The following is a 12,911-nucleotide window of genomic DNA, read 5'->3' on the forward strand; positions in this document are numbered from 1 at the left end:
CCAAACCCTCTCTATACTCTAGCTTGTTAGTCAGGACATCGGATAGAGAGGATGTTCTGAGATCTAGCTTTCTCTTGGAGAAATACATATTTCTCCCTCTGCCCTGCAGGCAGTGGTTGTTTATTCTCCCATTTCCCATGTAGCTCTGAGTTTGGAGGTGGAGCTGACTCCTCACTGTCACTTCTTGAACATTACTCCTCCACTTTCGTGTAAAAACTTCTTCTCTTTGAGATTTATAACACTTCTTACCCCTAATCATTACTCATCTGTACCACCTATCATTCACCCTCTTTCATTTATTGTGGTATATGGGCCTCATCTCTTTTCACAGTCTTGCCATCAGCCTGGATGTCTTCAGTATGACCCTCTCAGTACCTGACTACCTGGTTTCTTAACCTGGCCACTTGACGGTTCATCTGTTTGTTCATTATTTCAGTATTTCCTTCATGCACACGTACATTTATTTATGCATTCATTCAAAAAGGGGTTTTGATCACCTGCTGTTGTTGCTGAGTCGTGTCTGACTCTTTGCGACCCCATGGACTGCACCACGCCAGGCTTCCCTGTCCCACCATCTCCCAGAGCTTGCTCAGACTCATGTCCATTGAGTTGGTGATGCCTTCCAATCATCTTGTCCTCTCTGGTTACCTTCTCCTCCTGCCTTCAATCTTTCCCAGCATCAGGGTCTTTTCCAGTGAGTCGACTCTTCACATCAGGTGACCAAAGTATTGGAGCTTCCTTTAGCTTCAGCATCAGTCCTTCCAGTGAATATTCAGGGTTGATTTCCTTTAGGACGGACTGGTTTGATCTCCTTGCAGTCCGAGGGAGTCTTGAGAGTCTTCTCCAATACCGCAGTTTGAAAGCATCAATTCTTTGGTGCTCAGCCTTTTTTATTATCCAGTTCTCACATCTGTACAAGACTACTGGAAAAACCATAGCTTTGACTATATGGACCTTTGGAGGCAAAGTAATGTCTGCTTTTTAATATGCTATCTAGGTTTGTCATAGATTTTCTTCCAAGGAACAAGCATCTTTTAATTTCATGGCTGCAGTCACTGTCCCCAGTGATTTTGGAGCTCAGGAACATAAAATCTTTCACTCTTTCCATTGTTTCCCCATCTGTATGCCATGAAGTGATGGGACCAGATGCCATGATCTTAGTTTTTTGAATGCTGAATTTTAAGCCAGCTTTTTCACTCTCCTCTTTCACCTTCATCAAGAGGCTCTTTAATTCCTCTTTGCTTTCTGCCATAAGGGTGATGTCATCTGCATATCTGAGGTTATTGCTATTTCTCCCGGCAGTCTTGATTCTCTTTTGTGATTCATCCAGCCCAGCATTTTGCATGATGTACTCTGCATATAAATTAAATAAACAGGATGACAATATACAGCCTTGACACACTCCTTTCCCAATTTGGAACCAGTCTGTTGTTCCATGTCCGGTTCTAACTGTTGCTTCTTGACCTGCATACAAGTTTCTCAGGAGGCAGGTAAGGTGGTCTGGTATTCCCATCTCTTGAAGAATTTTTCATAGTTTTTTCACCTCACAGTAATTTTCTGAGTCCTGTGCTAGAATTGGAGATACAGTGGTGGGGGGTGGATGGTGGTAGGATGAATCCAGACATGGTCGTCTCATTCTGGAGCTTACAGAGAAGTTGAGGGGAAAGACATTAAACAGATGAAGACACAAATAAATATAACTTTATAAGTTTTATAATTACTTTGAGGGAAAGAGGCTACAAGGCCCAAAGGATGTACTAGAGAGACTTATCTTACCATGGGCGTGTCTCGAGGAAATGATGGTTGAACTGCGTCCTCATTTGAGGAGTTAACTGGTTCAAGAAGGGAGGCGAGAAAATTCTGAGTAGAGGCGGCAGCATGTACAAAGCCGAGTTAGAGAGAGCGTGGTCCATTTGAGGGGCGAGTGGAGGCTGGTGGGAGAACATGGTGAAGGAGAGGGAGAGCGTGATGCCAGGGGGCTACAAGGTAGGCAGGGTTCAGACCACATGAGATCTCTTTAGGTTATGTTAAGGATTTTGGTTCATTCAAAGGGAGTGTAGCCATTGAATATTTTATTTACTATTTTTAAAATTTGCTTTTCCAAATATAATACATATACATTGTATAAATTCTAAAGGTATATAATGATATTTAGTGAACAAATAAGCTTCTCAGGTACCTAGTTTCTCCTCCTAAAAGCCACCGTGCCAGTTTCTTGAATATTCTTCCAAAAATAGTCTATGCATATATATGTGTGTATATATACACACATACATATAAACTCCCTCCCCACACACACAGATTGTGGCATACTATACACACTGCTATACACCTTTCTTTCTCCACATAATATTTCAATGTTTCCTGGATATCATTTCATATCACGACTATAGAGAGTGGCCTTATCCCAGCAACTGCATAAATCTTCCTCAGTTTACTTAACAAGTTCTCTGTTGAGGAATGTGTAAGTTATTTCCAGTGTTTTTCATTCCAGATAACATACAATGACTATTTTGATATCATATCACATATTTGATAATATTTCTGATAAATAAGCTCCAAAGTTAGCTACCTTTATTCTATAAGGACTGAATTTCTTTCCTTCATAGCACTTACATTCGTTTGCAGTTCTGCATTTTTTATTATGTCTATTTAATCACTGTCTCCCCCATCTAAATTATAAACTCCATCAAAGAAATGCCTAGCATGAAACAGATGCTCGATAATATTTGTTGAGGACTTCCCTGGTGGTCCAGTGGTTAAGACTCTGCACTTCCACTGCAGGGGGTGTGGGGTTCAATCCCTAGTCAGGGAACTAAGACCCCGTATGCTGTGCAATGTGGCAAAGAAAAACCTAAAAAAAAAATTGTTGAAGAGATGAAGGAATAAGGAGGTAAGGATAATAGCTAGATGGGAGGTAAGGGTGCTTTTTTGGTTAAGCCTTTTATACCAGATAGAAATAATTTGCATCTCTATAGAAATCAGAGTCCTTTGAAACTTATCAGTCTCCTATTAGTTAACATCTAAATTTAGGCTCTATTTAGTAATAGTAATTCAAAAAAAGTATGTTCTCATACACCTGGGGTTGGCAAACTTTCTTAAAGGGCCAAATAGTCAATATTGTAGGCTTTACTGATGTTGAGATAACTCTGTTGCAGCTACTTAACTCTGCCATTAGAACAAAAGCAGCCGTACATAATACATAAGTAAATGAGTGTGAGTGACTATATTCCAGTGAAAGTTTATCTACAATAACAGGCAGCAGCTAGAGCTGGCCCTTGGACCATGGTTGGCTCTACTTGTTTAGTGAATCAGTAATATAACCCTTCTTTCATTCCTGATGTTGTCCATTTGTGACTTCTCTTTTTTTTCTGTTATCAGTCACACTAGAGCTTTACCAGTTTTATTGACTTTTTAGACAATTAGATTTGTGTTTCGTTGGTTTTTCTCTATTGTTTTTTGTTTGTTTTCTGTTTCATTGGTTACTCTTTATCTTTTTCTTTCTCTGCTTATTTTGGATATAATTTACTCTTTTTTTTTTCCCCCTGTCTTTTATGATGAAAGCATAAGATCATTATTTTTCTCCCTGTTAAAGTTTGGCCTTTACTTTTCCAGATCTTTTTGAATGCATTTATCTACAAACAAAAAAGCTTCATTCTGAAGAATATAAATAAGACCATAACATATAGGTTTTCTGCAGCTTGCTAAAGGTATCATGGGTATATTTCTTCAGCTATATATGGAACTCGACCTCATTCTTTTCACTTTCTGTATAGTATTCTGCAGTAACTATTTCTATATTAGGTTCTTCAAATATTTCACTAGTACAAACTACACTGAAATCCTCACAAGTGGGAAATTCTCCAGGATAGAAGTAAACAGAATGTTTTTGTTAGATGTATAATTTATTGAATGTCTTGTCTTAATGCTCAGAAGGAATAAACTACTTCTATGTGATTTACCACATTAACTGCATTTCATGATTCTTTCTTTGTTACAAATTTTCCTATGTTGTTTAAGGGCTGAACTTTGGGGGAAAGTCTTTCTACATTAATTTTGTTTATAATTTTGTTTCTCTGGTATTGGTTCTCTGATGTCCAATAAGAATTGAACTCTTCCAATGGAATTTCCCACAGTCATTACATAAGTAGGGTTTATTTTCACTATGAGTCTTCTGATGTCCAGCAAAGGTTGTATACCTGAAAGATTTTCCACATTTACTACAGTGATGGGGTTTCTCTCCTTTATGCATTCTTTGATGATTAATAAGAGTTGAATTCTTCCTAAAGATTTTCCCACACTGATTATAACAGTATGGTTTCTCTTCAGTATGGATTTTCTTATGTTCCAACAGAGTTAAGTTATCCCTGAAAACTTTCCCACTTTAATTACATATAAAAGGTCTTTCTCCACATGTATTCTGTCATGATGAGTAAGGGCTACCTTCTCAGCATAGACTTTCTCACAGTCTTTACATTAGTAAGGGTTTCTGACTGGTCTGAATTCTCTGTTGACTTAAAAGAATAGAGTTCTTTCTGAAAGCTTTTCCACATTGATTGCATTTATAGGGTTTCTCTCTATAATGAATTACCTATTGATTAATAATTGTTGAGTGCTTCTTTAAGAATTTCCCACATTCTGTACATCTATAAGGTTGTTTTCTTATGTGAATTTTATGATGATTAAAAGGAATGAACTGCTCATAATGTCTATCACACATTCTTTATGTTTATGAGATTTTTTTGTGAGTATAATATCTCTGGTGTTTAATAAAGGAGAATTTATATTTGAAGACTTTGCTACATTATAGTACTCTTTCTCTGTGGAACTTCTGTACTTCTACTTCAAACCTATATTGATTGTGACACTTTTGTTTGCCCTTTCAGAGCAGACCCTTCAGAAGTATTTATTTTGCTTTAGGTCTGACATCTTTGTTCCAAACCAGTGCTCTTGGACTGCACAGGTACCTGGTGGAGCTTCTCATACTTTCATCCAGGGCTCTACCCCTTGCTCCAGTTGGGCTATTAATTTCAGCTTGAAAGAGAGAGAAGCCCCATAACAACAGATTCCTGTAGTTTTCCAGCATCATATATCCGTGTACATGTTTATCACATAGCATCTGGGTATCTTCATTCAATCTAAGTAAAGGCCACAGTCACATTTGCAGATGTCAGTGATCCCTGGATCTATGCCCTTGGTGGTCTTGGAGCCATCTGGCTTCTGAAGTATTCTTCCAGGCAAGGGGAGAAAGTCATGCTTAGGCTGATAGTTCTGGAGGTTAGAAATCCTAAATCAAGGCGTTGGCTTGGTTGCTTCCTTCTGAATCTTTGGGTAGAATCCTCCTTTAACTCTTCTTAGCTTTTGGTGGTCACTGTTAGTCCTTGACTTTTCTTGGCATGCAGCTATATCATTTCCATCTCTTCTTCTATCATCACAATGCATTCTCCCTATGTGTCTTTCTAGATCATTGATTTTAGACTTTTCTTCTTTTCTAAAATAAGCATGTAAAGCTATAAATGGCCCTCTAAACATTGCTTTAACTGTATCCCACACATTTTAGTATGTTGTGTTTTCAGTTTCATTCAGTTCAAAATGCTTTCTAAACTTTCATGGTTTCAACCTACACTTGGTGTAAATTAGTACTACACCAAGGGGAACCACTATCCAGATGTCTGGAGCTCTTTCTCTGTGTAACTCCTTTCTGGTAGTTTCTAGCTACCACAGTCCCCGTGAACTCTTGTTTCGTCAACTGAGCAAGACCACCATGCTCTGCTTAGGTTCTTCCCTGTCTCACAGTCTGCAGCATGCCTGGTCTGTAAACAGAAAGCCAGAGTGAGCATAGGGCTCACCCTTGTTTATTTCCTTTCTCTCTGGGATCACAGTCCCAGATCACATTGTTAAGTGCCCCAACCAATTGTTTCATATATATTTTTTGTCTAGTCTTCTAGTTTCTCAACGGTAGGAAAGAAAATTCTATGGCAGTTTCTCCTTCAAGGACAGAAGTGGAGGTCACGGTACATTAAAAAAAATACTGGCTTATAGAAAAGTGCAAGTTATTTTCGTTTTTGTGGATCTTTTCACTGTATTAAATATGAGAGACTTTTTGTGAGAGGAATGATGGAAAGTTGATATAAAGGTAACTGACAGTAGCTATTGATGTAACAATTTACTGATTTCAATAAACTCTGTGCACTCAGCTGTTACTGAGTCATACCATTGGTTATTGTGTGAGAAGGTGGATGAAGAAATGAGCGTTTCTATAGCTCTTAGTAGCATCATTTTTAAAATAGTTTCTATTTATTCATCTTTTCTTAAGGAAGTTTTTTTTTTCTGGCTTCTAATTTGCCTTGTCTGATGTTAGGTTGGTGCCCGTATTTCTTTTTTTAAAAGCACAGTGATAAATTGGCTTCCATGGTGTTTGATTCCATAATCCACAAGCCTTCCTATTTTTCTCTTGTCTTTCAGTTGACTAGTATCCACACTTAGTAAGTGTTTCCTTTGAGTCATGATGGCTTTGGTGGATTATCCAGTTGTTGCTTTAGTCAGTCTAACCCTTTTTCAGTTATGCACACATGCAGATATGACTGTCTTATCTCCTCAGTGGTTTGATTCTATTACATATTTTCTATAAGTAATTCTGCATTTTATGTTAGAACCCCTGGCTGGGACTAGGGTGAAGAAAGAGGTAACTAGGGTATGCAATTTAAGGAGACACTCAATCTCAAGGTTGGATAAGCCAGCCCTGCACTTACATGACTCTTAAGACTAAGCACTTCCTTAACACTTGTGCCCGGGGCATCTCCCTTGCCTCACCTGGTTCTGGCCCTGTATAATCTTGACTTCTTAGAGGTGGCTCAGAAGGTAAAGAATCTGCCTTTACCAGATTCAAGTAGTGCAGGAGTACTTGAGGAGTACTCCAGTGCAGGAGACCCAAGTTCGATCCCTGTGTTGGGAAGATCCCCTGGAGAAGTGCGTGGCTACCCACCCCAGTATTCTTGCCTGGAGAATCCATGGACAGAGAAGCCTGGTGGGCTACGGTCCATGGGATTGCAGAGTCAGACACGACTGAGTGACTAATACACGCATCACCCTGACCATAGTTGGTTACAGACACCTATATAACTAAGACCTTAAAATGAACTCTGTGTAAAAACTTTAGAACATGCTTTGGGATTTCTCTGGTGGTCTGGTGGCTAAGTCTCTGTGCTCCAAATGCAGGGGGCCCAGGTTCGATCCCTGGCCAGGGAACTAGATCCTACATACTGCAACTAAGACCTGGTGCAGCCAAATAAAAATAATTATTAAAAAAAAATGCTTTAACTTTATCTAAGAAAACAGAAATGAGGTGATATTTCAGGAAAACCAATACCATGCCTGAAAAAATTCAGTGGCTCAAAAGTTTATCCATAAGCAACATTAGCCAGAATTTTGGACCATGTTATCTAGGTTAACCATGGTAGGTCACTGTTGTACTTCTCTTCCTTTATTTCTTATTATGACATAACTTCTCATTAAAAAGTTCATCTAGCAGAATAAAATTTTTGGTAAACTTGACTACTGCTCTGATTAATGCTGTGATGTGCAAAGCCACCTAACTATGACCGACTGCTGATTAGAAAATGTATGAACCTGCAGCCTGCACGAGGTCAAGAGAACTCAGTTTGTGTTGCTGCCAGCTCAGTGGAGGGGGAGTACTCCATTTCTGTTTCATGAACTGGAGTTCTGTGTGAAAGGTCTACATGCAAGGGACTTATTGAGGAGGGGAGCCAGCAATAAGCATGGAGCAGTACTTCTACAAGCTAAAATATGCTGAGCCAAAAAATCTCTCTTTTGTATCTTCTTTTCCACTTAACCAGGCAGCTTTCCCACCCTTTTAAAAACCAGTCTTCAAAATAGCCTCCAATGTTGGTATTCAGGACTCTTTACAGAGCTGGAGTCTCTGCTTTTATTTCATTTTAAAATGTTTCCATTCTTTGTTTTTAGATGCCAAGGAGAGCAGGTGCCAGCGAGTGAAGACACAGTTTGGTTTTGGCCTGAGATCCAGGGGAGAAAATCACCTCCAGCTTCTAGAAGGAACCCCCTCTCTCCAGTCATGTTGGGCTGCCTGCTGCCAGAACTCTGCCTGTCATGCCTTTTGGTGGTTAGAGGGGATGTGCATCCAGGCAGACTGCAGCAGGCCCCAGAGCTGCCAGGCTTTTAGGACAGACTCTTCCAACTCAATGCTGGTGTTTTTCAAAAAATTCCAAATTGAAGATGATTTGGACTTTCTACCTGAAGATGATATACCACATATTTTGGGGCTAGGTTGGAGCAGGGCATCTTGGAGGAGGCAGAGCCCACCCAGAACTCCATTCAGACCCACTTTATCCAGTGACCAGTGGAGCTTAATCAGGAAGCTTCGGAAGAGAGAGAATCCCAGTGAAGAAGTAGCTGCAGTGACACAGCCTTCTAAAACGAATGAACTTGGTGATCTAAACAGCACTGGCTCTGCAGAGGTAAGCATATCATGAATAAGGAGCGACTAGAAAACTAGTTTAATCTGCTTTTGCATTTGGCACACAAACACACGAGCTTCAAAGCCGTGCTCGTGGGCGGTGCTCACAGGCTGAGGAGTGTGTGTCCACAGCTGCTTGGTGTCGGCTTAGTCGTTGCTGCCCAGGTGTTCATGGGTGATTTGATCTTAGGGATGTGCACTCCATGCAGATCTGACCATTGTTTTGGTTTAAGCAGAAAGCTGCTCATTATCTTGTCTAAGCTGGTTCTTGGCTACAGGTAAGTACGTTTGTGTGGGTGTTAGTCTCCACCAGCAATTCTGCAGCATTTTCTGCCGGATTGCAAAACACTTGATTGATGCGGTTACAGTCAAGTTCTCCTCCTCCTCCCCCATCTCCTGCTGGTAAACACTTTCCTTATGAGATAGTTTCTATTCCATTCTAAAGTAACCATCCTGGTACTGCATAAGACCTGGACCTGCTGGTCTGGGGAGCCGGATGTGGCCATTAGCCAAGAGGCCTCGGGTGAATTCTTACCAAGCTTTGTATGCTAAGGGAGATACTACCAGTAGAGTTTATTCTGCTGATTATGTTTCTTCATTGTTGATCTTCCTGGGCAAACGATTAAGAGGAATGACTCACCCTGTGCTCATTCTCCCTCAATTGCTGTGACTTATTTTTGTCTTTGTTTTGTCCTAGTTGTCTCTACCAAGTTAAAGCCAGAGTGGGGAGGCTACTACATGCCAGACACTGTGTGTGCTAATCATTGTGTTATGTCATTTTGTTTAATTTTCATAGCAATATTTCCAAGTATGTGTTATTAACCCCGTTTTCCTAGTGAGAAAACTGAGGTCCAAATAGGTTAAACAGTTTGATCATGCAGCTAATGAATAGCAGAACCTTTCTGTGCAATTTTAGAGCTACAGTATTAGGTTCAATTTGCTCATAAACATTTATGGACTTTTATTGTCAATGTTAGGCTTCCCTCATAGCTCAGTTGGTAAAGAATCTGCCTGCAATGCAGGAGACCCTGGTTCGATTCCTGGGTTGGGAAGATCCGCTGGGGAAGGGATAGGCCACCCGCTCCAGTATTCTTGGGCTTCCTTGGTGGCTCAGCTGGTGAAGAATCCTCCCACAATGCAGGAGACCTGGGTTCAATCCCTGGGTTGGGAAGATCCCCTGGAGAAGGGAAAGGCTACCCACTGCAGTATTCTAGCCTGGAAAATGCCATGGACTGTATAGTCCATGGAATCGCAAAGAGTCGGACACGACTGAGCGACTTTCACTTAGTGTCAGGTACTTTCCTAAGCACTAGAGGTAAACAAGACATGATCTGTGCTCTCAGGAGTTTATAGTCTAGTGGAAACTCAGGCATGAAGATGGTGTTTACAATACTGTATAATTTTTTTTTTTTTAAAGAACCAGCTTTTAAAATTTTATTTTATTTTTTTGACTGTGCTGGGTCTTCATTGTGGCTCATGGACTTTCTCTAGTTGCAGTGAGTGGGGGCTACTCTGTTTTTGTGGTATGGGGGCTTCGCATTACAGTGGCTTCTCTTGTTGTGGAAGCATGGGTTCTAGGGCACATTGGCTTAGTAGCTGTGGCCCACAGGCCTCGTTGCCCTGCAGCAGGTGGGATCGTCCCAGACCAGGGATCGAACCTGTGTCCCTGGCATTGGCTGGTGGATTCCTAACCACTGGACCACTCGGGAAGTCCCCCAGTAGTGTATAATTACTGCATTAGTAGATTTATGTATTGGGTTGGCCAAAAAGTTTGTTTGGGTTTTTCTGTAACATCTTATGGAAAAACCCAAACGAACTTTTGGCTAACCCACTACTACACAATAGGAACACAAAAGAAGAAGTGATACTCTTGAGCAGGCAAGTGATGTGTATGTGCAGGGAAGAGTTTACAGAGATTTTTAACTTATTTCTTAATGGATGTGTAGAATTTCACTTGGGGTTTAAAAGTTAAAAAAAAAAAATTTCTAGAGAGAGGTCCAGTGTGTGCAGAGGTTTAGTCAGCACATATTTACTGCACATTTACTGTCTGTAAGGTGTTGTACTAAAAGCAAGGCAGTACAAATATTATATCAAATAAGATCATGATTCCTGCCTTAATAGAGCTTACACTCTGGCAAGGAAAATAGACATGTCATTTATGATAATTAAATACTTATAAGCTCGATGTACATTATAAGAGGGTAAGTAGAGTACTGTAAGAACATCTAACAGGGACCTAATTAAGATTAAGGGGTCAAGTTAGGCCACCCTAAGTAAGGAAAGTTGAAGCTGAGATTGAAGTAGAAGTAGGAGTTAGGGGAAAAAACCGGCAGAATAATTCAGGCAAAAGAATAACAGTTTCAAAGTGTGTTAGATGCCTTAGAACATGGCAAGATCACAAAGTTGAGAGAGACTGGTCTTGTTTGGCAAACAGAGCAAGAGACCTTTAGAGAAAGAAGAGGCTTCAAAGGTGTTCAGAGCCTCGTTCAGTTGCCAAGTCATGTCCAGCTCTTGCGACCCCATGGACTGCAGCACACCAGGCTTCCCTGTCCTATCCTGTCTCCCAGAGTTTGCTCAGATCTATGTCCGTTGAGTCAGTGATGCTATCTAACCATTTCATCCTCTGCTACCGCTTTTTTGCCTTCAATCTTACCAAGCATCAAAGCCTTTTCAATGAGTTGGCTCATCTCATCAGGTGGTCTGAGTATTGGAGCTTCACAATCAGTCCTTTCAATGAATATTAAGGGTTGATTTCCTTTAGGATTGACTGGTTTCATCTCCTTGCAGTTCAAGAGACTCTCGAGAGTCTTCTCTACCATCATAATTCAAAAACATCAATTCTTTGGTGCTCAGGTTTCTTTATGGTCCAGCTCTCAGATCTGTACATTATTACAGTGAGAACCATAGCTTTGACTGTATGGAACTTTGTTGGCAAAGTGATGTCTCTGCTTTTTAATATGCTGTCTAGGTTTGTCATAGCTTCCCTTCCAAGGAGTAAACGTCTTTCAATTTCATGGCTGCAGTCATTGTCAGCAGTGATTTTTGGAGCCCAAGAAGATAAAGTGAAAGTGAAAGTTGCTCAGTCATATCTCACTCTTTGTGACCCCATGAACTATAGTCCATGGACTTCTCCGGGCCAGAATACTGGAGTGGGTAGCCTTTCCCTTCTCCAGGGGATCCTCCCAACCCAGAGATCGAACCCAGTTTGTTCATTCTTTACCAACTGAACCACAAGGGAAGCAAGAAAATAAAATCTATCACTGTGTCCACTTTTCCCCTTCTGTTTGACATGAAGTGATGGGACTAGATGCCATGATCTTAGTTTTTTTGAATGTTGAGTTTTAAGCCAGCTTTTTCACTCTCTTCTTTCTCCCCCATCAAGAGGCTTTTTAGTTCTTCTTCACTTCCTGCCATTAGAATAGCATCATCTGGGTATCTGAAGTTGTTGGTATTTCTCCTGGCAGTCTTGATTCTAGCTCATGATTCATCCAGCCCAGCATTTTGCATGATGTACTCTGCGTATAAGTTAAATAAGCAGGGTGACAATATACAGCCTTGATGTACTCCTTTACCAATTCTGTACCAGTCCTTTGTTCTAGGGCCAGTTCTAACAGTTGCTTCTTGACCTGCATACTCGTTTTTCAGGAGACGGGTAAGGTGGTCTCGTATTCCCATCTCTTGAAGAATTTTCCACAGTTTGTTGTGATCCACACAGTCAAAGTCTTTAGCGTAGTCGATGAAGCAGAAGTAGCTGTTTTCCTAGAATTTCCCTGCTTTCTCTATGATCCAGCGAACACTGGCAGTTTGAGCTCTGGTTCCTCTGCCGTTTCTGAATCCAGTTTGTACGGCTGGAAGTTCTCGGTTCACATACTGCTGAAGTCTCACTTGAAGGATTTTGAGCATAACCTTAATAGTGTGTGAAATGAATGCAGTTGTTTGGTAGTTTGATCATTCTTTGGCACTGCCCTTCTTTGGGACTGGAAGAGCCAGCCTTCAGGCCTTCTTAAAATATTAGTCTTTATCTTAACAGGGAATGAAATGGTCAGATACCTTACTGTGTGATGAATAGAATGGAGAAGCGCAAGAAGGTCCATGGAACAGTCGAGAAGGAGGCCTTTTGGGCAAGGGAACTATTGTACTAAAGAAAGTTGAAGATATGGGAAAGAGGATAAAGACTATTCTCCCTCAGGGCTGAGGATCTCAAACTTTAACAGAATCACTTGGAGGCCTTGTTAAAAACAGATTGCTGGGTCCTAGCTCCAAAGTTTCTGATTCACTTTGTTTAAAGTAGGGCCTGAGAATTTGCATTTATACAGCTTCCCTGGTGGCTCAGATGGTAAAGAATCCGCCTGCAATATGGGAGACCTGGGTTTGATCCCTAGGTTGGGAAGATCCCCTGGAGGAGGGTATGGCAACC

General features: G+C 40.8%; 1 protein-coding gene across 5 annotated transcripts in view; it reads left to right on the forward strand.

The window, feature by feature from the left end:
* Window positions 1–12,911, forward strand: part of KIAA0319L (KIAA0319 like) — a 96,308-nt gene that overhangs the window by 27,670 nt on the left and 55,727 nt on the right. For all 5 annotated transcript variants that reach the window (XM_020880269.2, XM_020880270.2, XM_020880268.2 and 2 more), the window contains exon 3: window positions 7,984–8,495. In XM_020880269.2, coding sequence (XP_020735928.2) covers window positions 7,984–8,495 — 512 coding nt within the window. The remainder of the gene's footprint in view (window positions 1–7,983; window positions 8,496–12,911) is intronic.

This window comes from Odocoileus virginianus, chromosome 5 (genome assembly GCF_023699985.2).
Source record: "Odocoileus virginianus isolate 20LAN1187 ecotype Illinois chromosome 5, Ovbor_1.2, whole genome shotgun sequence".
NCBI classification, from domain to species: domain Eukaryota; kingdom Metazoa; phylum Chordata; class Mammalia; order Artiodactyla; family Cervidae; genus Odocoileus; species Odocoileus virginianus.